Source organism: Telmatherina bonti (genome assembly GCF_933228915.1).
Source record: "Telmatherina bonti genome assembly, chromosome: 21".
In the NCBI taxonomy this organism is placed as follows: Eukaryota; Metazoa; Chordata; class Actinopteri; order Atheriniformes; family Telmatherinidae; genus Telmatherina; species Telmatherina bonti.
In genome coordinates, this window is record NC_136630.1 from 32,567,918 (window position 1) to 32,592,730 (window position 24,813).

At 50.4% G+C, this 24,813-nt stretch overlaps 1 protein-coding gene across 1 annotated transcript in view; it reads left to right on the plus strand.

Annotated features, from left to right (window-relative positions):
- The window catches only part of ryr2a (ryanodine receptor 2a (cardiac)), a gene marked incomplete at its 3' end in the record, with an annotated part of 479,882 nt that overhangs the window by 84,185 nt on the left and 370,884 nt on the right, over positions 1-24,813 (plus strand). The window contains exons 23-34 of the mRNA XM_079260659.1: positions 424-571; positions 711-814; positions 8,982-9,086; positions 12,247-12,421; positions 12,853-13,061; positions 13,411-13,575; positions 14,464-14,603; positions 14,766-14,880; positions 14,998-15,158; positions 17,154-17,313; positions 18,133-18,219; positions 19,935-20,066. Coding sequence (XP_079116785.1) covers positions 424-571; positions 711-814; positions 8,982-9,086; positions 12,247-12,421; positions 12,853-13,061; positions 13,411-13,575; positions 14,464-14,603; positions 14,766-14,880; positions 14,998-15,158; positions 17,154-17,313; positions 18,133-18,219; positions 19,935-20,066 — 1,701 coding nt within the window. The remainder of the gene's footprint in view (positions 1-423; positions 572-710; positions 815-8,981; positions 9,087-12,246; positions 12,422-12,852; positions 13,062-13,410; positions 13,576-14,463; positions 14,604-14,765; positions 14,881-14,997; positions 15,159-17,153; positions 17,314-18,132; positions 18,220-19,934; positions 20,067-24,813) is intronic.

The following is a 24,813-nucleotide window of genomic DNA, read 5'->3' on the forward strand; positions in this document are numbered from 1 at the left end:
CACACATACACACACACAAACACACACACCTCTTAATGAGTACAACCATCAGCATCAACAGGCATTATGCCGAACATCACGGACCATCCATCTCTAGTTCTGATCCGGTCCCGTTTGATGTCCACTGGAAGGAAAATGTGTGTGTGTGTGTGTGTGTGTGTGGATTCATGTCCTTTGTATACATCAGCTGATTGAAAGTAAGTTATTGAAAGTAAATTTTAAATTTAGTACTTTTTTTTGGAGTAAAGTTTTAGATGGGTACTTTTACTTTACTTAGAATTTAAACAAAAGATACTTTTACAGAAGGAAGTTCTTCCAGGCGGACTGAATGTTTGGTGTGTGTTGTCAGACTAACATCTGCTTCACCGCTCAGCGCTCAGCGTCTCATTGGCCCTGGACGAACGTGTCCTTTGTGTCCTTCAGGACGTGAAGAGCCGTAGGAACCCCCGTCTGGTCCCCTACACCCTGCTGGATGAAAGAACCAAGAAGTCAAACAAAGACAGCTTGAGGGAGGCCGTCAGAACCCTGCTGGGATATGGATACAACCTGGAAGCTCCTGACCAGGACCATGGTGTGATACTGAATAACTTTGGTGAAGGTTATCCACAATAGAATGATGATCTGTTATTGATTAAGGATAATTTTCTGGAGATAATGTCTTCTTTGTCCATGATGATACTCTTCTCACCTCTGCCTCCTCTCCCATCCAGCAGCTCAATCGGATTTAATCAATATGTCCGCGGAGCGCTTCCGCATCTTCAGAGCAGAGAAAACCTACTGTGTGAAAACTGGGAAGTGGTACTTTGAGTTGGAGGTAGGAAAAAATCCTGTTCATACTGGTTTAAAGTAGAAATACTGATGGTTTACTCCACAGCTCCAGAGTTCTTAACGGGTTCTGAAGAAGTACGGACAAAATATTTGAAAACAAAATATCATCAAAAGATTCAGGGGGATAAAGAAGAATCGATGTCTGTGTGGAAATTACAAAAGCATGGAACTGGTCTGCTGCCGCATGCTGGAACTGGTCCGCTGCAGCATGCTGGAACTGGTCTGCTGCAGCATGCCGGAACTGGTCTGCTGCAGCATGGTGGAACTGGTCTGCTGCAGCATGGTGGAACTGGTCTGCTGCAGCATGCTGGAACTGGTCTGCTGCAGCATGCTGGAACTGGTCCGCTGCAGCATGCTGGAACTGGTCTGCTGCAGCATGCTGGAACTGGTCTGCTGCCGCATGCTGGAACTGGTCTGCTGCAGCATGCTGGAACTGGTCTGCTGCAGCATGCTGGAACTGGTCCGCTGCAGCATGCTGGAACTGGTCCGCTGCAGCATGCTGGAACTGGTCTGCTGAAGCATGCTGGAACTGGTCTGCTGAAGCATGCTGGAACTGGTCTGCTGCAGAATGGTGGAACTGGTCTGCTGCAGCTTGCTGGAACTGGTCTGCTGCAGCATGCTGGAACTGGTCTGCTGCAGCTTGCTGGAACTGGTCTGCTGCAGCATGGTGGAACTGGTCCGCTGCAGCATGCTGGAACTGGTCCGCTGCAGCATGCTGGAACTGGTCCGCTGCAGCTTGCTGGAACTGGTCTGCTGAAGCATGCTGGAACTGGTCTGCTGCAGCATGCTGGAACTGGTCCGCTGCAGCATGCTGGAACTGGTCTGCTGCAGCATGCTGGAACTGGTCTGCTGAAGCATGCTGGAACTGGTCTGCTGCAGCATGCTGGAACTGGTCCGCTGCAGCATGCTGGAACTGGTCCGCTGCAGCATGCTGGAACTGGTCTGCTGCAGCATGCTGGAACTGGTCCGCTGCAGCATGCTGGAACTGGTCCGCTGCAGCATGCTGGAACTGGTCCGCTGCAGCATGCTGGAACTGGTCTGCTGCAGCATGCTGGAACTGGTCTGCTGCAGCATGCTGGAACTGGTCCGCTGCAGCATGCTGGAACTGGTCTGCTGAAGCATGCTGGAACTGGTCTGCTGCAGCATGCTGGAACTGGTCCGCTGCAGCATGCTGGAACTGGTCTGCTGCAGCATGCTGGAACTGGTCTGCTGAAGCATGCTGGAACTGGTCTGCTGCAGCATGCTGGAACTGGTCTGCTGCCGCATGCTGGAACTGGTCTGCTGCCGCATGCTGGAACTGGTCTGCTGCCGCATGCTGGAACTGGTCTGCTGCAGCATGGTGGAACTGGTCCGCTGCAGCATGCTGGAACTGGTCCGCTGCAGCATGCTGGAACTGGTCTGCTGCAGCATGGTGGAACTGGTCTGCTGCAGCATGCTGGAACTGGTCTGCTGCAGCATGGTGGAACTGGTCTGCTGCAGCATGGTGGAACTGGTCTGCTGCAGCATGGTGGAACTGGTCTGCTGCAGCATGGTGGAACTGGTCTGCTGCAGCATGGTGGAACTGGTCCGCTGCAGCATGCTGGAACTGGTCTGCTGCAGCATGCTGGAACTGGTCTGCTGCAGCATGCTGGAACTGGTCTGCTGCAGCATGCTGGAACTGGTCTGCTGCAGCATGCTGGAACTGGTCTGCTGCAGCTTGCTGGAACTGGTCTGCTGCAGCATGGTGGAACTGGTCCACTGCAGCATGCTGGAACTGGTCCGCTGCAGCATGCTGGAACTGGTCTGCTGCAGCATGCTGGAACTGGTCTGCTGCAGCATGCTGGAACTGGTCTGCTGCAGCATGCTGGAACTGGTCTGCTGCAGCATGGTGGAACTGGTCCGCTGCAGCATGGTGGAACTGGTCCGCTGCAGCATGCTGGAACTGGTCCGCTGCAGCTTGCTGGAACCGGTCTGCTGCAGCATGCTGGAACCGGTCTGCTGCAGCATGTTGGAACCGGTCCGCTGCAGCATGCTGGAACTGGTCTGCTGCAGCATGCTGGAACTGGTCCGCTGCAGCATGCTGGAACTGGTCCGCTGCAGCATGCTGGAACTGGTCTGCTGCAGCATGCTGGAACTGGTCTGCTGCAGCATGCTGGAACTGGTCTGCTGCAGCATGCTGGAACTGGTCTTCTGCAGCATGCTGGAACTGGTCTGCTGCAGCATGCTGGAACTGGTCTGCTGCAGCATGCTGGAACTGGTCTGCTGCAGCATGCTGGAACTGGTCTGCTGCAGCATGCTGGAACTGGTCTGCTGCAGCATGCTGGAACTGGTCTGCTGCAGCATGCTGGAACTGGTCCGCTGCAGCATGTTGGAACTGGTCTGCTGCAGCATGGTGGAACTGGTCTGCTGCTGCATGCTGGAACTGGTCTGCTGCAGCATGTTGGAACTGGTCCGCTGCAGCATGCTGGAACTGGTCCGCTGCAGCATGCTGGAACTGGTCCGCTGCAGCATGCTGGAACTGGTCCGCTGCAGCTTGCTGGAACTGGTCTGCTGAAGCATGCTGGAACTGGTCTGCTGAAGCATGCTTGAACTGGTCTGCTGCAGCATGCTGGAACTGGTCTGCTGCAGCATGCTGGAACTGGTCCGCTGCAGCATGCTGGAACTGGTCCGCTGCAGCATGCTGGAACTGGTCTGCTGCAGCATGGTGGAACTGGTCCGCTGCAGCATGCTGGAACTGGTCTGCTGCTGCATGCTGGAACTGGTCTGCTGCTGCATGCTGGAACTGGTCTGCTGCAGCATGCTGGAACTGGTCCGCTGCAGCATGCTGGAACTGGTCTGCTGCAGAATGGTGGAACTGGTCTGCTGCAGCATGCTGGAACTGGTCTGCTGCAGAATGGTGGAACTGGTCTGCTGCAGCATGCTGGAACTGGTCCGCTGCAGCATGCTGGAACTGGTCTGCTGCAGAATGGTGGAACTGGTCTGCTGCAGCTTGCTGGAACTGGTCTGCTGCAGCATGCTGGAACTGGTCTGCTGCAGCTTGCTGGAACTGGTCTGCTGCAGCATGGTGGAACTGGTCCGCTGCAGCATGCTGGAACTGGTCCGCTGCAGCTTGCTGGAACTGGTCTGCTGAAGCATGCTGGAACTGGTCTGCTGCAGCATGCTGGAACTGGTCCGCTGCAGCATGCTGGAACTGGTCTGCTGAAGCATGCTGGAACTGGTCTGCTGCAGCATGCTGGAACTGGTCCGCTGCAGCATGGTGGAACTGGTCCGCTGCAGCTTGCTGGAACTGGTCTGCTGCAGCATGCTGGAACTGGTCCGCTGCAGCTTGCTGGAACTGGTCTGCTGCAGCATGCTGGAACTGGTCTGCTGCAGCATGCTGGAACTGGTCCGCTGCAGCATGCTGGAACTGGTCTGCTGAAGCATGCTGGAACTGGTCTGCTGCAGCATGCTGGAACTGGTCTGCTGCAGCATGCTGGAACTGGTCTGCTGCAGCATGCTGGAACTGGTCTGCTGCAGCATGCTGGAACTGGTCTGCTGCAGCATGCTGGAACTGGTCTGCTGAAGCATGCTGGAACTGGTCTGCTGCAGCATGCTGGAACTGGTCCGCTGCAGCATGCTGGAACTGGTCCGCTGCAGCTTGCTGGAACTGGTCTGCTGCAGCATGCTGGAACTGGTCCGCTGCAGCATGCTGGAACTGGTCCGCTGCAGCTTGCTGGAACTGGTCTGCTGCAGCATGCTGGAACTGGTCCGCTGCAGCATGCTGGAACTGGTCTGCTGAAGCATGCTGGAACTGGTCTGCTGCAGCATGCTGGAACTGGTCCGCTGCAGCATGCTGGAACTGGTCCGCTGCAGCATGCTGGAACTGGTCTGCTGCAGCATGCTGGAACTGGTCTGCTGCAGCATGCTGGAACTGGTCTGCTGCAGCATGCTGGAACTGGTCCGCTGCAGCATGGTGGAACTGGTCCACTGCAGCATGCTGGAACTGGTCCGCTGCAGCTTGCTGGAACCGGTCTGCTGCAGCATGCTGGAACCGGTCTGCTGCAGCATGTTGGAACCGGTCCGCTGCAGCATGCTGGAACTGGTCTGCTGCAGCATGCTGGAACTGGTCTTCTGCAGCATGCTGGAACTGGTCTGCTGCAGCATGCTGGAACTGGTCTTCTGCAGCATGCTGGAACTGGTCTGCTGCAGCATGCTGGAACTGGTCTGCTGCAGCATGCTGGAACTGGTCTGCTGCAGCATGTTGGAACTGGTCTGCTGCAGCATGGTGGAACTGGTCTGCTGCTGCATGCTGGAACTGGTCTGCTGCAGCATGTTGGAACTGGTCCGCTGCAGCATGCTGGAACTGGTCCGCTGCAGCATGCTGGAACTGGTCCGCTGCAGCATGCTGGAACTGGTCCGCTGCAGCTTGCTGGAACTGGTCCGCTGCAGCATGCTGGAACTGGTCTGCTGAAGCATGCTGGAACTGGTCTGCTGAAGCATGCTTGAACTGGTCTGCTGCAGCATGCTTGAACTGGTCTGCTGCAGCATGCTGGAACTGGTCTGCTGCAGCATGGTGGAACTGGTCCGCTGCAGCATGCTGGAACTGGTCTGCTGCAGCATGCCGGAACTGGTCTGCTGCAGCATGGTGGAACTGGTCCGCTGCAGCATGCTGGAACTGGTCTGCTGCAGCATGCTGGAACTGGTCCGCTGCAGCATGCTGGAACTGGTCTGCTGCAGCATGGTGGAACTGGTCCGCTGCAGCATGCTGGAAGTGGTCTGCTGCAGCATGCTGGAACTGGTCCGCTGCAGCATGCTGGAACTGGTCCGCTGCAGCATGCTGGAACTGGTCCGCTGCAGCATGGTGGAACTGGTCCGCTGCAGCATGCCGGAACTGGTCTGCTGCAGCATGCTGGAACTGGTCCGCTGCAGCATGCTGGAACTGGTCTGCTGCAGCATGCTGGAACTGGTCCGCTGCAGCATGCTGGAACTGGTCTGCTGCAGCATGCCGGAACTGGTCTGCTGCAGCATGGTGGAACTGGTCTGCTGCAGCATGCTGGAACTGGTCTGCTGCAGCATGCTGGAACTGGTCCGCTGCAGCATGCTGGAACTGGTCTGCTGCAGCATGCTGGAACTGGTCCGCTGCAGCATGCTGGAACTGGTCTGCTGAAGCATGCTGGAACTGGTCTGCTGCAGCATGCTGGAACTGGTCTGCTGCAGCATGCTGGAACTGGTCTGCTGCAGCATGCTGGAACTGGTCTGCTGCAGAATGGTGGAACTGGTCTGCTGCAGCTTGCTGGAACTGGTCTGCTGCAGCATGCTGGAACTGGTCTGCTGCAGCTTGCTGGAACTGGTCTGCTGCAGCATGCTGGAACTGGTCTGCTGCAGCATGCTGGAACTGGTCTGCTGCTGCATGCTGGAACTGGTCCGCTGCAGCATGCTGGAACTGGTCCGCTGCAGCTTGCTGGAACTGGTCTGCTGCAGCATGCCGGAACTGGTCTGCTGCAGCATGGTGGAACTGGTCTGCTGCAGCTTGCTGGAACTGGTCTGCTGCAGCATGCTGGAACTGGTCTGCTGCAGCTTGCTGGAACTGGTCTGCTGCAGCATGCTGGAACTGGTCTGCTGCAGCATGCTGGAACTGGTCTGCTGCTGCATGCTGGAACTGGTCTGCTGCAGCATGCTGGAACTGGTCTGCTGCAGCATGCTGGAACTGGTACGCTGCAGCATGCTGGAACTGGTCTGCTGCAGCATGCTGGAACTGGTCTGCTGAAGCATGCTGGAACTGGTCTGCTGCTGCATGCTGGAACTGGTCTGCTGCAGCATGCTGGAACTGGTCTGCTGCAGCATGCTGGAACTGGTCTGCTGCAGCATGCCGGAACTGGTCTGCTGCAGCATGCTGGAACTGGTCTGCTGCAGCATGCTGGAACTGGTCTGCTGCAGCATGCTGGAACTGGTCTGCTGCAGCATGGTGGAACTGGTCTGCTGCAGCTTGCTGGAACTGGTCTGCTGCAGCATGCTGGAACTGGTCTGCTGCAGCATGCTGGAACTGGTCTGCTGCAGCATGCTGGAACTGGTCTGCTGCAGCATGGTGGAACTGGTCTGCTGCAGCATGCTGGAACTGGTCTGCTGCAGCATGCTGGAACTGGTCTGCTGCAGCATGCTGGAACTGGTCCGCTGCAGCATGCTGGAACTGGTCTGCTGCAGCATGCCGGAACTGGTCTGCTGCAGCATGCTGGAACTGGTCTGCTGCAGCATGCTGGAACTGGTCTGCTGCAGCATGCTGGAACTGGTCTGCTGCAGCATGCCGGAACTGGTCTGCTGCAGCATACTGGAACTGGTCCGCTGCAGCTTCCTGGAACTGGTCTGCTGCAGCATGCCGGAACTGGTCTGCTGCAGCATGCTGGAACTGGTCCGCTGCAGCATGCTGGAACTGGTCCGCTGCAGCTTGCTGGAACTGGTCCGCTGCAGCATGGTGGAACTGGTCCGCTGCAGCATGGTGGAACTGGTCCGCTGCAGCATGCTGGAACTGGTCTGCTGCAGCATGCTGGAACTGGTCCGCTGCAGCATGCTGGAACTGGTCTGCTGCAGAATGGTGGAACTGGTCTGCTGCTGCATGCTGGAACTGGTCCGCTGCAGCATGCTGGAACTGGTCTGCTGCAGCATGCCGGAACTGGTCTGCTGCAGCATGCTGGAACTGGTCTGCTGCAGCATGCTGGAACTGGTCTGCTGCAGCATGCTGGAACTGGTCCGCTGCAGCATGCTGGAACTGGTCTGCTGAAGCATGCTGGAACTGGTCTGCTGCAGAATGGTGGAACTGGTCTGCTGCAGCATGCTGGAACTGGTCTGCTGCAGCATGGTGGAACTGGTCTGCTGCAGCATGCTGGAACTGGTCTGCTGCAGCATGCTGGAACTGGTCTGCTGCAGCATGGTGGAACTGGTCTGCTGCAGCATGCTGGAACTGGTCTGCTGCAGCATGCTGGAACTGGTCTGCTGCAGCATGGTGGAACTGGTCCGCTGCAGCATGCTGGAACTGGTCTGCTGCAGCATGCTGGAACTGGTCTGCTGCAGCATGCTGGAACTGGTCTGCTGCAGCATGCTGGAACTGGTCTGCTGCAGCATGCTGGAACTGGTCTGCTGCAGCATGCTGGAACTGGTCTGCTGCAGCATGGTGGAACTGGTCTGCTGCAGCATGCTGGAACTGGTCCGCTGCAGCTTGCTGGAACTGGTCTGCTGCAGCATGGTGGAACTGGTCTGCTGCAGCATGCTGGAACTGGTCTGCTGCAGCATGCTGGAACCGGTCTGCTGCAGCATGCTGGAACCGGTCCGCTGCAGCATGCTGGAACTGGTCCGCTGCAGCATGCTGGAACTGGTCTGCTGCAGCATGGTGGAACTGGTCCGCTGCAGCATGGTGGAACTGGTCTGCTGCAGCTTGCTGGAACTGGTACGCTGCAGCATGCTGGAACTGGTCTGCTGCAGCATGGAGGAACTGGTCCGCTGCAGCATGGTGGAACTGGTCTGCTGCTGCATGCTGGAACTGGTCTGCTGCTGCATGCTGGAACTGGTCTGCTGCAGCATGGTGGAACTGGTCCGCTGCAGCTTGCTGGAACTGGTCTGCTGCAGCATGCTGGAACTGGTCTGCTGCAGCATGCTGGAACTGGTCCGCTGCAGCATGCTGGAACTGGTCTGCTGCAGCATGCTGGAACTGGTCTGCTGCAGCATGCTGGAACTGGTCCGCTGCAGCATGCTGGAACTGGTCTGCTGCAGCATGCTGGAACTGGTCTGCTGCAGCATGCTGGAACTGGTCTGCTGCAGCATGCTGGAACTGGTCTGCTGCAGTCCACACCTTCCACCATTACAAACATCTGGAGCATGATGGAGGGAGAGATCCAGTAGAGCAGCTGGAATCCTGCATCAGACCAGAACGGTCCTGAAACTCCAGCAGCTGCTCTCCTCACTTCCCACATGTTTCCAGATGTTAGATGAAGAGGAGATGCTTCAGATTTACAGTCGGCTCATATTTTCTCTCCATCCGATTGATCTTCTACTGGGAAAAAAAATGACTGGCTTTATTTACATTTCCTGATTTTAGAAATTAGATTGTTTCTATGTAGAAACCTGAAGCATTTATGATTAAAGCTTTAAAACGTTGTGAGGAATGGAAAAAGTCAGTTCCTTAATGGATTCTGCATGTCTTCCAGGTGTTAACAGCTGGGGAGGTCAGGGTGGGCTGGGCCAGACCAGGATGCCTGCCAGACCAGGAACTGGGATCTGATGAGCAGGCCTTCGTCTTTGATGGCTTCAAGGTGGCTGGATTTTATGTCATCATGTTGATTAAATATTTCATCTGATTTGATTTTAGAATGAATTATTTCATTTCCTCCAGGCCCTCCCTGAGCCGTCACCTTATCATGGTGGAGGGGTTTGTGTGTCCCAAAGATCCTAGCAGCTATGTTGTCGGGGGCTTTATGCCCCTGGTAGGGTCACCCATGGCAAACAGGTGTCTAGGGGAGGGACCAGACCAAGCACGGCTCATAGACCCCAATGACGACGACCAACCTGGGCAGAAATGTTCCCTTGCCCGGACGCGGGTTACCGGGACCCCCCTCTGGAGCCAGGCCTGGAGGCGGGGTACGAGAGCGAGTGTCTGGTGGCCGGGCCTTTGCCCATGGGGCCCGGTCGGGCTCAGCCCGAAAGGGTTACATGGGCCCCACCTCCCGTGGGCTCACCATCTGCGGGAGGAGCCGTAGGGGTCGGGTGCAGTGTAAGCTGGGCGGCAGCAAGAGGCGGGGACCCTGGCGGTCCGATCCCCGGCTGCAGAAGCTGGCTCTAGGGACGTGGAACGTCACCTCTCTGGTGGGGAAGGAGCCTGAGCTTGTGCGTGAGTTTGAGCGGTTCCGACTAGATATAGTTGGACTCACCTCGACGCATGGCTTGGGCTCTGGAACCAGAACCCTCGAGAGGGGCTGGACCTTCTTCCACTCTGGAGTTGCTCATGGTGAGAGGCGCCGAGCAGGTGTGGGCATTCTCATCAGCCCCCAGCTTGGTGCCTGCACGTTGGGGTTTACCCCGGTGGATGAAAGGGTAGTTTCCCTCCGCCTCCGGGTGGGGGGACGGGTCCTGACTGTTGTCTGTGCTTATGCGCCGAACAGCAGTTCAGAGTACCCACCCTTTCTGGAGTCCTTGGAGGGAGTGCTGGAGGGTGCTCCTTCTGGGGACTCCATTGTTCTGCTGGGGGACTTCAATGCTCACGTGGGCAACGACAGTGAGACCTGGAGGGGAGTGATTGGGAGGCATGGTCCCCCCCCTCTGAACCCAAATGGTGTTTTGTTATTGGACTTCTGTGCTCGTCATGGATTGTCCATAACGAACACCATGTTCCAACATAAGAGTGTCCATATGTACACCTGGCATCAGGACTCCCTGGGCCGCAGTTCGATGATCGACTTTGTAGTCGTATCGTCGGACCTGCGGCCACATGCGGAGGGGAAGCTGTCAACTGATCACCACCTGGTGGTGAGTTGGCTCAGATGGTGGGGGAGGAAGCCGGTCAGATCTGGGAGGCCCAAATGTGTTGTGAGGGTCTGCTGGGAACGTCTGGCTGAGTCCCCCGTCAGAGCGAGCTTCAACTCCCACCTTCAGCAGAGCTTCAACCATGTCCCGAGTGACATTTAGTCCGAATGGGCTGTGTTTCGTGCCTCTATTGTTGAGGCGGCCAGCTGGAGCTGTGGCTGTAAGGTCGTTGGTGCCTGTTGTGGCGGTAATCCCAGGACTCGTTGGTGGACACCAGCAATGAGGGATGCCGTCAAGCTGAAGAAGGAGTCCTATCGGGCCTTCTTGGCCTGTGGGAGATTTCGCCAAGGCAAAATCTCGGGCATGGGAGGAGTTTGGCGAGGCCATGGAGAAAGACCGCCGGAAGGCTTCGAGGAGATTCTGGTCCACCATCCGGCGGCTCAGGAGGGGGAAGCAGAGCTCCATCAACACTGTGTACAGTGGAGATGGGGAGCTGCTGACCTCAACTCGGGACGTTGTGCGTCGGTGGAAGGAATACTTCGAAGACCTCCTCAATCCTACCAACACGTCTTCCAATGAGGGAGCAGAGCTGGTGGACTCAGGGGTGGACTCTCCTATCTCTGGGGCTGAAGTCGCTGAGGTGGTCAAAAAGCTCCTTGGCGGCAAGGCCCCGGGGGTGGATGAGATCCGCCCAGAGTTCCTTAAGGCTCTGGATGCTGTGGGGCTGTCCTGGCTGACACGCCTCTGCAGCATCGCGTGGACATCGGGGGCAGTACCGCTGGATTGGCAGACTGGGGTGGTGGTCCCCCTTTTTAAGAAGGGGGACCGGAGGGTGTGTTCCAATTACAGGGGAATCACACTCCTCAGCCTCCCTGGTAAGGTCTAATCAGGGGTCCTGGAGAGGAGGGTCCGCCGGATAGTCGAATCTCGGATTGAGGAGGAGCAGTGTGGTTTTCGTCCTGGTCGCAGAACAGTGGACCAGCTCTATACCCTCTTTGGGGTCCTGGAGGGGGCATGGGAGTTTGCCCAACCAGTCTACATGTGCTTTGTGGACCTGGAGAAGGCGTTCGACCGTGTCCCCCGGGGGCTCCTGTGGGGGGTACTCCGGGAGTATGGGGTACCGGACCCCCTTGTACAAGCTGTCCGGTCCCTGTACAACAGGTGTCAGAGCTTGGTCCGCATTGCCGGTAGTAAGTCGGATCCGTTTCCGGTGAGGGTTGGACTCCACCAAGGCTGCCCTTTATCACCGATTCTGTTCATAACTTATATGGACAGAATTTCTAGGAGCAGCCGAGGTGTTGAGGGGATCCGGCTTGGTGGCCTCAGGATTGGGTTCCTGTTCCTCTGGAAAACAATCCAAACGAATAGAAATAATGATTTAAGCAATATGTCCGCTGTGTGTGGACTAGGCCTGGAGGGCATCTTCCAGGGTGGCTTGTGTTGAGTTTCACCCCCCAGCAGAAGCTTATTTTGATCCATTTGATCCTGAAAGAAAGAAGGTTATAAATGAGGTTGTGGAGAAAAGTTTCTCTCTGAAGTGGGATAAATGTGATGCTTGTGGAGAAACCGCAATGCTCTGAATGCAGCGCTGAATGTTGTCTATTGGCCAGCCTTTCCACGGGAGGGTTTCACAGCTGCACATTACGTCTCCATGTCATCAGGTCGTTTTGCGAAAACTAAACCGATGAGTCGTCTGACGTAGGATGTGACTGACAAATTCCTGGAAAAATTTGTGAATGCTTGGAAAATAAGAATAGTGCCTTTTGATATTAGTGTTTTACTATAGAGTGTAAAAGAGACATATTTTACAACGGCTGTTCCGACCAGCAGGCTAGCGCCATAACAACGGCCGGCCATCACCATAGTAACCACGTGATAGTGGATCATGGTGCGTCAGATGTTTCGAGATAGGCAGAAACAGCTCCGCTCACCGTTCTTGCTTGTGTTTTCCAGGTGCAGCGCTGGCATCTGGGCAACGAGCACTTTGGCCGTGCATGGCAGGCGGGGGATGTGGTGGGCTGCATGGTGGACCTGAATGAGCATACCATGACGTTCACGCTGAACGGAGAAGTTCTGCTGGATGATTCTGGATCTGAGCTCGCCTTCAAAGACTTTGAACCAGGAGAAGGTGTCTAGTAACACAAGTCACTCACACATTGTGGACATAGAAGCAGGAATGAAGCAAACTTGCATGTTGGTGGGACTGTGGGAGGAAAGCAGGGGCCGCCATGCAGCTACAGCTTCACTCAGATCATTTGAGTTGGGGTCCTTTAAGGTCGCCTTTCAGCCGTTAGCTCACTGAAATGTCCACATTCTTCTGGAAGACATTTTGTCATGGAGCCATGTGAGTTGGTTCTAATGCAGTTCAACCTGCCTTGGCTGGAGATCTACTTCTTAAGAGGCACATTTATCACAGCATCTCTCGTGCTGAAAAAGCTGTCTGTGTCTCCAGTCAGACCTTCCCAGATGTCTCTGTCCCTCTGGACAATGATTATTGTCTCTTGTGGTGAAATGGCGAATCCTCCACAACTAGAAATGTCTGGATGTCATCTTCTCCAGGTTTTATTCCAGTGTGCAGTCTGGGCGTGTGTCAGATGGCGAGGATGAACTTTGGCAAAGACGTCAGCACTCTGAGGTACTTCACCATCTGTGGCCTGCAGGAAGGCTACGAGCCGTTTGCTGTCAACATGAACCGGAACGTCACCATGTGGCTCAGCAAGAGAATGCCTCAGTTCATACCAGTCCCCTCCAACCACAAACACATCGAGGTGTGTCATCTGGAAAAGTCCCCCATCTTGGTTCAGTTGCTTGACTCAGATGCTGTGGATCAGGGACGTCAGATTCAACACTCTCCTGCCAAATGTAGATGTTTCCCTGCTTCAACGCACAATTCAGCTGAAATAAATTCAGCTTTTTAAATTCTGCACAAGCCTATCAGTGAGCAGCGAATAGGAATGAGACGTGTTGAAGGAGGGAAACATCTAACCCTGCAGGACATCGGCCTTTCAGGGCCCTGTTGGAGAGTTTTGATAGAAATGATGGGAATCATTATTTCAGCTGAATAAATGATGAATATATAAATATTCTGAGCAACTAGAACATTTGTTTTTGTTTCAGGTGACCAGGATAGACGGAACAACAGAGTCATGTCCATGCCTGAAGGTCACCCAGAGGTCCTTCGGCTCACAGAGCAGTTATACTGACATCATCTTCTACAGACTGAGCATGCCCATAGAGTGTGCCGAGTCCAGATCCAGCAGCAGTCTCCTCTCACCAAAGACGGTAAGAGATACCGAAGCGGAACAAGGTCCTTTACTTTCCAGACTGAGCTTTCCAAAATGATTTCTTTTTATTGTCAATTATTTGCCCAGCCATTTTTGTGCAATTTTCTATTTGTGTGTTTTTAATCTGCTATGATTCTATAAAGATGGAATAAAAAAAATCCAGATTTTTCACTGCAGAGTGTTGACCTTTTAAAAGTGTGTAATTATTCCATGAAGGGAAAGTATGTTGCTCCTGAAGACACCAAACATCTCTGGAGTGTTTCACTGTCTCTGCAGAAGACATAGTTGGACTAAAAACGTATAAGAATTTAGAGCCCTCAAAGTGCTGCCTGGTTGCTCCACATGAGATGGGGTCTCTGAAGCATATCAACAGTTTAGAGGTGGAGACAGAGGAGGTCTCAGGAGACAGAGGAGGTCTCAGGAGACAGAGGAGGTCTCAGGAGACAGAGGAGGTCTCAGGAGACAGACAGGTTAGAGGAGGAGACAATGTGTAGGGACATGAGTGTGTGTTCAGTTCCATGGCCGGCTTCAAGCTGACAGACAGGCGGTGTGACAGGAATCGGACCTCTGAGGGTGTGTAGTCTGTTGGACAGTAGGCGAGGTGATAACAGAAGCTAGAACTTGTCAGGTTCTGGTGATCGCTTCTATTCTGGGCCACACAACCCTCAAATTATTCTGCCGGAGCTGCTTTCTCACTTTGTCCTCTAGTCTTTCTCACACTTCTTCCTCTTTGTTTTAACTTCTCTCTGAAGGCTTTTTGTGTTTCCCAGCTTCTCAGGTCTCTGTAGTCAAGCTTCAGCTCCTGTCAGTGTTTCAGTGATTTAACTCCTGCCTTCTGTGACGACCAGTCAGCTGGATCCTCTGCTGTTTTTTTCCTTCATGCCAGGAACTGGAGGACTTTGAAACCATGTCAGACTTTGAAGTCCTGATTAAGTCATCTCACAGTCACAATGGTCCACATGAGAGAGATGAATTCAACAACCACAAAGACTGTAGCCAGGAAAAGCCATCCAAGCTGAAGCAGCGGTAAACCTCCATCAGTTTACCTTGTCAACCCTTAACCTTGTAACCCTTAGAATAACCCTTGTGGTTTCTGCACTTCTGATTTTTCTTTGTTTCAGCGGTTTTTACCTGCTGTCCTTCTGTGTGGACACTTTTTTTTAGACCTCCAACCTTGTAATATTTCAGGTTCACTTTGAAGAGAAACAAGACAGACAGCAGCTGTCCATTATCTGCTCGTCTGTCGGAGGAGGTGGTGGCTGACGACAGAGATGGCTACGAGTTCCTCACACCAGCGAACACCGTAAGACCAAACAAATTCAAATTCACCAAATGTTACCGTCAATGAATAGCTGTCATCCAGAGAAAATTGATGCACAACAGAAATAAAACTGAGCAGATTTCTCCGCTGTGTGTACAGTACTACTTCTCGGTGCGGATCTTCCCTGGTCAGGAGCCCAGCAGTGTGTGGGTAGGTTGGGTAACATCTGACTTCCATCAGTTTGACCCGGACTTCGAGCTGAACAAGGTCCGAAATGTGACTGTTACACTGGGAGATGAAAAGGGGAAAGTTCATGAAAGGTTAGTCAAGTGGACAAACACACATTTTCATCTCTGTACAGGCTGATGTAGAATTTCCAAGCATTTCTCTGGACATCTCCACATGTGGTAATCATGTGGTTATCCAGTCAGCCAATCATGTGGCAGAGACCATCTGCGTTTTTTCTGTCATCATATCTCCTCTAAGGGAGCGTACCCTGGTGGGGGAAATGTCCCACCTTCCCTTTTCTTTTGGTTTGCTTTCACACTGAACCGTCCTGAAGCGGACCAAACCTGGACAGTGTCATGCAGGTACTACCACACCTCACTCGCGGGAGATGTCACAAGAAGAAAGAAGAAGAAAACCCAGCTCATTTACTAGCCAGTCCTGTCTCCTGACTGGTGGAAGACAAGGCTTACGCATACCATCGCTTCCATTTTATTTACATTGCAGGCTCTTTTTTGTTGAACACTTGGAGAGTTTAGGAAGATCATTTGGGTTCAGTTTCAGTCATAAAGCTTTTTAGCTCATTTTTGGGGGTACTGGAGCATGTCTAGACTGAAGCAAACAACCCCTAAAATCTGTTTTTTTTTTTCTTTTAGTTTGTGAGTTTTTTTTTTAAATAAAAAAACAAACCAAGCAAACTATTGTAAGGCAGATCACTGGTAATTTAGTCAGGCCCTCTTTTAGTCCCTACTGTTGCTAAGTATAGCCTGTTGATGGGTTAGCGAGAGTAACGTGCCCACGCATAGTGTGTGTAGCGAGGTCTTCTCACGGAAGTTAGGCAGTTTCTTGAGTTGGATGTTGAACGGTACTTACAGCTCACTGCATGGACTAGCTAGCTGCTGTTCTGTGTCCGAGCCAGAGACCACAGTCCAACACAGCATCGGATACCCATGTCAACAGCTGTAAGTTCTGTACTTACCACTGAAGTTCAGTTAAGTTCCGAAATGGATATTTCTTCTCGTGTGAAGTATTTTCCACCCACGCATGTCCAGAGAAGAATTAACACTCACTTCAGTGATGGAAACACAGCACAATAAAAGTGTGTATGTTTGTTTGTAACTATACACTACCTGGTTTTAAAGGTAATATTTTAAGACCCACCCCACTCCCGCCGCCACAATGGTTTGATCTATTGATCTATTGTCCGCCCTTCCCCGACTCAGACTGGGAGAAATCTTAGCACTGTCTGCTGAACGATGTGCTTCCGGAGTTGTTGAACTGCGATAGTAGTGGAAGTGTCTGGCTTTAACCAGGATCTGTTGCACAAAGCTGAACTCCTACTCTCTCTCCTCACTGGCGGACATTTTGTCGCCATTGGCTCTCCTTCTTACTTTGAGTGATAATGTGATCTTCCAGGATAAGGTTCACATCTTTTCACCTGCATCCACAAGTGTATTTCATGATTCTTTAAACTTTGTTAGTTTGGCACGGCCTGCTTGACCAGTAATAGTAATAACCAATGGTGGGCACTTTTGCTGCAGCTGATGGGGATCCAATTAAAAAGATGAAAATCGAAAGATCTAACATAATGAAGTATAAAGCCAAACAAGTTACAACACCACTTGGGTACTTTTCATCTTGAAAACAAAGAAAAGCCTGCAGGTTACTTTAGAAATATCCAACTATCATATATAGCAAAGTTGTTTTACTAAAGCAGCATCGTCTCATAGAGGGAAATGGTCATATGACGAGGAGGGGGGGTTTCAACATGATTGTTGTAGGTGAAAAAGGGGGCCACGCAGAAAAAGTTTGGAAACCACTGACCTGTTGAATACTTTGCAGTCTGTTTGGCCACAAATGCCTTCATCTGACATTTTCTTTTTTGGTTGAACTTTAGTTTCTGGAATATTCTACAATTGCCAAACTGGTTTAATAGAATCTGTCTGTCTCCCATCTAATAGTCCAGTACTTATGTCCTTCCCCTCCGTCAAAATGGATTATGACAAATGTTCTTGGTTAAAGGTTCTGTTCTACTAGAATCCTGCTTGCTGAATAAACATGCGTTTGTGTTCTCCTGTTGTGTCCTGTAGCATCAAGCGCAGTAACTGTTACATGGTATGGGCTGGAGAGAGCAGCATTCCTGGTGAGGGGAGGAACAACAATGGCTTAGAGATTGGATGTGTGGTTAACAGCATCAACGGTTTGCTGACCTTCCTAGCCAACGGCAAAGAGCTCAGCACGTACTACCAGGTAAACATGTTTGTTCCTTCTCTTCTTTCCCCCCCTGCCTCTATGAGCTTTTTCTGTATTGCTACCATCTATACCACAATTTAATCTTGTTTTGTCAGTGGGTATGAATGGCAGCCTAATGATTCTCTAATCAGTGGATCCAGATGATCCAGGGTAAGTCTCCAGACTGCTCCTGAACAGAATGCGTTAAAATATGATTAAAAGCAAGTATGATGGGCAAAAAGTGCTATTTCTTATAGACTAGCATTTGTTGACATTAGCTTGGTCTACACTGTTGTTTTCAGTTAAGCAAGTATGACAAAATGTTTCTGGTATTCAGTCATGTGACCTTTGCAGACTCACACACTTACAGAGAACAAACTTGGGGAAATGTGTCAGGACGGGCGGAGGGAATGTGGACCTAAATGCAGAGACGAGGGAACTGGGATGCAGGTTCAAGACAGATTCATTTTAACCACCAGAACTCAGGGGACTAAAACAACAAAATGATCCAGCAACTGGGGACAGAAAACCAGGAGAATATATACAGCCAACATAATGAGACACAGGTGTAATGTATTAACCAGGTGTAGGACCAGGTGATCGAATGAACAGAAACAAAGGTCAAACAAAAAACAAGACAAGTATACTAAACAGGAAAACTACAAAATAAAACCGGAAACCGGTTGAAGACACCAAGAGTTCAAACCCTGACAAAATGAGCCTTTCCCTTGATTCTCATCTATCTCACTGCTTTTCTGTCATCCTTGACTTCAAATACTCAAAACATTATTTTAGTTGTATTTTAGTAGTTTACATCACCCTGTCTTTTCCACCTAGGTGGAACCCAGCACCAAACTTTTCCCTGCAGTCTTTGCGAAGGCCACCAGTCCCAATGTCTTCCAGTTTGAACTTGGTCGTGTTAAGGTGAGAAAGCAAAATACTCACAGATGCCACCTTTACCGCTGTTGAATAACTGCACTGGGTTGAGAGATGTGGAAGGTTGTTGCTGTTTCAGGCTGAACCATCACCTGGTTCCATCAGAAACCCCCCCCCCCCATTTCTTGTTCCAGTCCTAAGAAAGCAGCAGTCCAGTAACTTGTCCTGTTCAGCAGTAAAGCAGCAGAATGATGGTCTGGATGGATGGATGGATGGATGGAAGGATGGATGGATGAGGGAGGGATGGAGGGATGGATAGATGTATGGAAGGATGGATGGAGGGAGGGATGGATGGATGGGTGGAGGGAGGGAGGGAGGGATGGATGGATGGATGGATGGATGAGGGAGGGATGGAGGGATGGATAGATGTATGGAAGGATGGATGGATGGAGGGAGGGATGGATGGATGGGTGGAGGGAGGGAGGGATGGGTGGATAGAGGGATGGATGGATGGATAGAAGGATATTGGGATGGATGGATGGAGGGCTGGATGGAGGGATGGATGGATGGATGGATGATGGATGGAGGGATGGGTGGATAGAGGGATGGATGGACAGATGGAGGGATGGATGGACGGATGGATGGATGGATAGATGGATGGAGGGAGGGATGGATGGATGGATAGATGGATGGATGGACAGATGGATGGATGGATGGAGGGAGGGAGGGAGGGATGGATGGATGGATAGATGGATGGAGGGAGGGATGGATGGACAGATGGATGGATGGAGGGAGGGAGGGAGGGAGGGATGGATGGATGGATGGATAGATGGATGGATGGACAGATGGATGGATGGATGGATGGAGGGAGGGAGGGATGGATGGATGGATAGATGGATGGAGGGAGGGATGGATGGACAGATGGATGGATGGAGGGAGGGAGGGAGGGAGGGATGGATGGATGGATGGATGGATAGATGGATGGAGGGAGGGATGGATGGACAGATGGATGGATGGAGGGAGGGAGGGATGGATGGATGGATGGATGGATGGATGGATAGATGGATGGAGGGAGGGATGGATGGACAGATGGATGGATGGAGGGAGGGAGGGAGGGAGGGAGGGATGGATGGATGGATGGATGGATGGATGGATGGATGGATAGATCATGAGTTTTTTTTGAGTTTTTATTTTATTTGTTTGTTATTTTGAAAATATGTTTGATATAGTGAGGTTACATAGTCCTACTGGACCTGACCGGAGAAGAGAAAGCAAAGATAGAGAGAGAGAAGAAAGGAAAAGTCAACAGAAAAAAAAGAGGAGTCAGAAATACACCATAAAGGAAACACTGCAATCCAATCACAGATTTTAAACCATGTCCTAAACGTCAGCAACTGTAAGGAGCACCAGAGATAAACATGTTGAAAAAAGATTAAAAACAGACGTGTATTTCAACAAAAACTTAATTCAAAAAGGTGAATTATTGGAAAGTGTGAGTTAGTGACGATTTGGTGACTGTGTCAGAACGCGGTATACACAGAGTAAATGGTGTTTGCAGAAGAGTGTATTCCTGCTTCACCAAACCTTAAATGGATAACAGCCTGTCAAGTTCTGCACAATGACTCATTAGTTTGAGTCAAGCGTGTTAGAGCAAGGATGAGAAAGATGGAAAACCTACTGGATTGGACTGTAGTCGGACTGGAATGAGCAACCCTGACCTCCTCTTTGCCTCCCATCATGTATGACTGTCTCTGTCTTGGTAGAATGCGATGCCTCTTTCAGCTGGTCTGTTTAAGAGTGAGAGGCAGAACCGTCTCCCTCAGTGTCCTCCTCGGCTTCATGTCCAGTTTCTCACTCCTGTCTTATGGAGTCGGGTTCCCAATCATTTCCTCAAGGTAACCACTTCTTCACACTGCATTTGTCATTCAAGTTTTTATGAACTTTCCAATGTTAACAGACAAACCTGCAACAAGCACCTGACACAGCTCAGAATTCATCATCAGGACATAAAGATGTGTCTCAGGCAGTGCTAGAAGAAACTGTGAGGTAGTAAAGACAATCCAGAAGAGCAAGGTGATGTTGCTCAGCTGTGTCAGGTCCAGGAGTAATCCCAAAAGGTGAACTCATCTCCCACATTTCCTGTGTGACACTGAAGATTCCTGGTCTCAGATATAGATGTAGCAACCATGAGAACAGCAAACACACTATTGAAATAGTTTGTGGTTGAGATTTATCACCCAGCAGACATGATTCTGGATCAGAGGAGTTTTTGAGCCAAACCAGCTGTGGAGAACTTGAACAAGTTTACAACAGAAAGATGCAAAAAGTGGACATTTCCAGAAACAGCGGAAAGTTCCCACCACATGTGTGACCTTTGGTTATGTAACCAAGAGCAAGAACATGATAATGTTCTGCAGAACTGGCACGGTCATTTATTATTAGTCAGTACCATCAAACTCTCACCAACAACACAATGCAGACTTCCTGTCTGGCCTTTTCAAAACAAAACCATAGGCACACCTCTTACTTAACACATGAACTCTTTTACATTTACACCAGCATGTCCTCAGAACTGTGATGGCATTTGATATGCGTATGAATGTGCTTTATAACGCTGTTTTGTGGATATGTGTGGATGGATTTGTTTTTGAAAAACAAGGTCATGTGGAATCATTTTCTCTACTGGCCGGAAGGGGGAAGATGTTTGTTTTTACAAAAACCCGGCTTTGTGTGGACAAGGCCTCAGATTCCTGACAAATATTTGAAGAAATGTTCTTTTGTGTACGTAGACACATCTTTGAGTGCAGCTTACAAGAAATGGGAGCAAACATGCTGGGTTTATATTTTTGTTCAGTGAATATGGGATTACAATCCTGCCATAATCTGAAATGGAAAGAAAATGTTTTGAAACCTTAAAAGTCAGTGTTTGAAAATTGAAAACTTGAAATATAGTTTTACAAGTCAGAAAATAAGTTCTGAAACCTCAAAAAGTATTTTGAATGTCTAAAGAAAGTTTCAGTCTCAGCCAGCAAGTGTGTGCACCCCCACTTACCTCACTGAACTCCTCACACCCAACACCTCAACTCAGACCCGGTCGGGCTGCTCCTGCCAAGGACATGGCTCAAAACGATGGGAGATGGGGCCTTTAAAGCAGCTGCTCTGGCCCAGCCAGAGACCCCCGTAGTTAAGGGGAACAGCCCCAGAAGGCCCAGGCCAAGATGGGCCGGCCCCGACGGCCACCGGCACCCCGGGGCAGACAGAGTGCAGGCCCCAATGCCCCAAGAGCCTTTTGGCTAATTTATTCTTACGGTTTTTATGTAGTTGCTTTTATTTGTTGTTGTTTCTTATAGTATTCTCTTCTCCTACCAAATACACTCAGACAGTTCAGTTGTCAGGCACATGTTGAGAGTGTCCCTGCGATGGACTGGCGAGCTGTCCCGGGTCTACCCTGTCTTTTGCCCAAAGACTGCTGGGATAGGCTCCAGCTTCCCCGCAACCCTTCATCGGATTAAACAGTTAGGATTATGAATGAATGGATGCTGAGAGTGTGGACTCAGTTCAGGACCTTGACTTTTGCCTCTCTTGCCCTATTTCTGCCCAACATCTCTTTGAACCCTCCTTATTGGACTCAGCATTTTAGGAATGGGGAAGACTGGGTATTCAGTGTTTCAGTGACTTCTTTACGGATACTAATCTTGCATCATTTGTACAACTGTCTAAAAAGTTTAGTCTCCTAAAGTCTCATTTTTCAGGTATCTACAGGTAAGGCATTTACTTCGCTGTCAAATACCCAATTTCCTTCAGAGGCCTGATAGGAACATTGCTGAAACCCTTCTCACTCTACGACCACCACACAATTGTTTAATCTCCATAGTCTATGACAAACTGCTAGGCATAAGGCAGGCCCAACTTAACCATGTTAAAAGTGCGCGGGAGCAGGATGTGAATCTCATCCGGTCTGAGGACACATGGAACACAATTTTAAAATAGGTCAACTATACTTTGCTTTCTCCCCAACACTGCTTGTTGCAGTTCAAAGTTCCACACAGGTCCCCACATATCCAAATCGAATTGGCTCGTTTTTACAAAGATGTTGATCCCCTTTGTGACAAATGTAAGAGAGAGGAGGTTTCATGGATTCACATGTTCTAGACGTGTCCCTTCCTGGAGGGAAGTCTTTTGAACTTTACCTCTTATGTTGGCTTTGACATGGATCCTAATACTTTGATTGCTCTTTTTGACATCACAGGTGATCTGATATGTGCCTAACCCAAGCTAAACGCCAAACCATGTCTTTCGTCTCTCTCTTGGCCAGATGTTTGATATTGATGAGATGGGGGGAAGCTGCCCTGCCCACCCACACTCGGTGGCTGAGAGATGTTATCTCTGGTCTAGACCTAGAGAAAAGTACATTGTCAAATTTCTCAGTTCCAAAGGAAAGTTTAAAAAAGTGTGAGGATCATTTCTTAAATGCATCCATAACCTTCAAACTTGTTAGGAACTGGATCCTTAACCACACTTGCCTATGTATTAGCAATACCAAGTGTATCAATCGTCCCTTTCTCTGGTGCCTTCCCGTCAATGTGTGGCTTTACAATTGATATGTGTGCACTTGTCCAGGCACATCTCAGAAAATGAGAATATTATTAAAAAAGTTCTATATTTTTCATCACTCATTTCAGAATGTGAAACCCAGATATTATATCGATTCATTACACATAGAGGGAAACATTTCAACCATTTATGTCATGAAATGTTGATAATTGTGGCTTATAGATGATAAAAACCCAACATGTCTCAGAAAATTAGAATATTGTGAAGAACTTCAACTTAGAAAGTCATGATGTCACACCCTGATCCACTGAAAACACCTGCAAAGGTCTCCTAGACCTTTAAATGGTCTCAGTCTGGGTCAGGTGGCGACACAACCATGGGTCAGACTGCTGACCTGACAGAAGACCATCATTGACCCTCCACAAGGAGGGAAAGCCAGAAAGGTCATTTCTAAAGAAGCTGCTTGTTCACAGAGAGCTGGATCCAAGCATGTTAATGGGAAGCTGAGTGGAAGGAAAAGCTGCACCAGCAGAAGGCAGAACCGCCTGGAGAGGATCGTCAGGAATCTGGGAGCTTCACAAGGAGTGGACTGAAGCTGGACTCATCAAGAGCCGCTCCGGATCCTAGACATGGACTACAGATGTCCCATTCCTCGTGTCGAGCCTCTCCTGGACCAGAGACACCGACAGAACCGTCTCACCTGGGCTAAGTGGAGATTGTGGCAACGCTAATGACATGGACTGTGGAATTGGAGGTGGCAGACATTATGTGGACCTTGGAGCTAGTGGTGACAGCCATGACCTTGACCTTGGAGCAGGTTGAGACACACCTAAAATGAACTGTGGAGCTGGTGGCTTGTTAGCCAGTCTGCTTCCCAGGAAACCAGACCAGACCCCTCTTTCCACCTGCTCTGATTCCTTATCCAGCCCAAGCAGCATTCACACCAGTTCGCTGGATGTGATGCTCACTATGTTATTCCGCTTATGATGGTCCCGTATCGCTGGTCCGTGAGGGGAGACACCTGGGTCACACGGGCCAGGCTCTTCACAGGATGGGTAGTTCTTAGCGGCCTCTCTGCTAAAGAGTCGTTTTTCCTGTTTGGTCCGAGTGTAGCTGGTTCTTTCTGTCAATGTACATGGAGGTGTGGGGACCCAAATGCAGGAGCAGAGAGGCAGGAGGCAGACCAGATGCAAGACCAAGATGTTTTGATTCTCAACTTGACTAATACGACAGGATGGAGACAAAAAGCTAACACATGGAGCGAACACAATGAACCAGCGGGGGGAACAGAAAGCAAGGGGTTGAAATCCAGGAAAACAAAACATGACACAGGTGTAATAAATGAACTAATTGAATCCAGGTTAACTGAATGAACAGGAAAGTAAATCAGGAAACCAGAGATGAGAGAACTAAAAAAAAAAAAGAAAAGAAAACGGGAAACTGGAACTAAGAAGACACAAAAAGTCCAAACTGTGACGAGCTGTATTCATACCTTCCCATTAAAGAAGGAGAAAAACTGCAGCCTGGGAAATAAGTTGAAATTGACAAAAGTAATAATAAAGATTTTATGAAAATCATGACAGTATTTTCTAATTCTGCTTCAGTAAAAATATTTATTTAAAAAAAAGCAAACAAATATGAGAACTGATCTGATATCTGATGTTTCGGTGACAGTCGGTGTTTTCTGTACCTTTCAGTCAGACTTGTGCACCTGTAGACAGGTATTCTGCCCCAATGTTCATCAGAAAAAGGCTCTAATCTCAACTCTTCACTGAAATATCACAAATAGAATAAAAGTTGAACAAAACAGAAACAGTATTTTCATGAACTGCATAGTATGTAGAATATTTCAGTCCAGGTTTGAGTCGAAGTGTAGTAGACTTTAGTCCGGACCTGGTGCAATGCAGTCTAGTTCCCCAAAAACGGCAAAACCTTGTTTAGTAATAAAGCAAAAGCTTCAATAAACATGTTCCGTGTTTTTATCTTATAATAGCTGCTGACTTCCTGCGTGGAGCGAGACTACGACATGTTCGCGTGTACTACTAGATGATGTCACCAGAGTGCCACTTCCGGTTTAAAGCCCCCCCT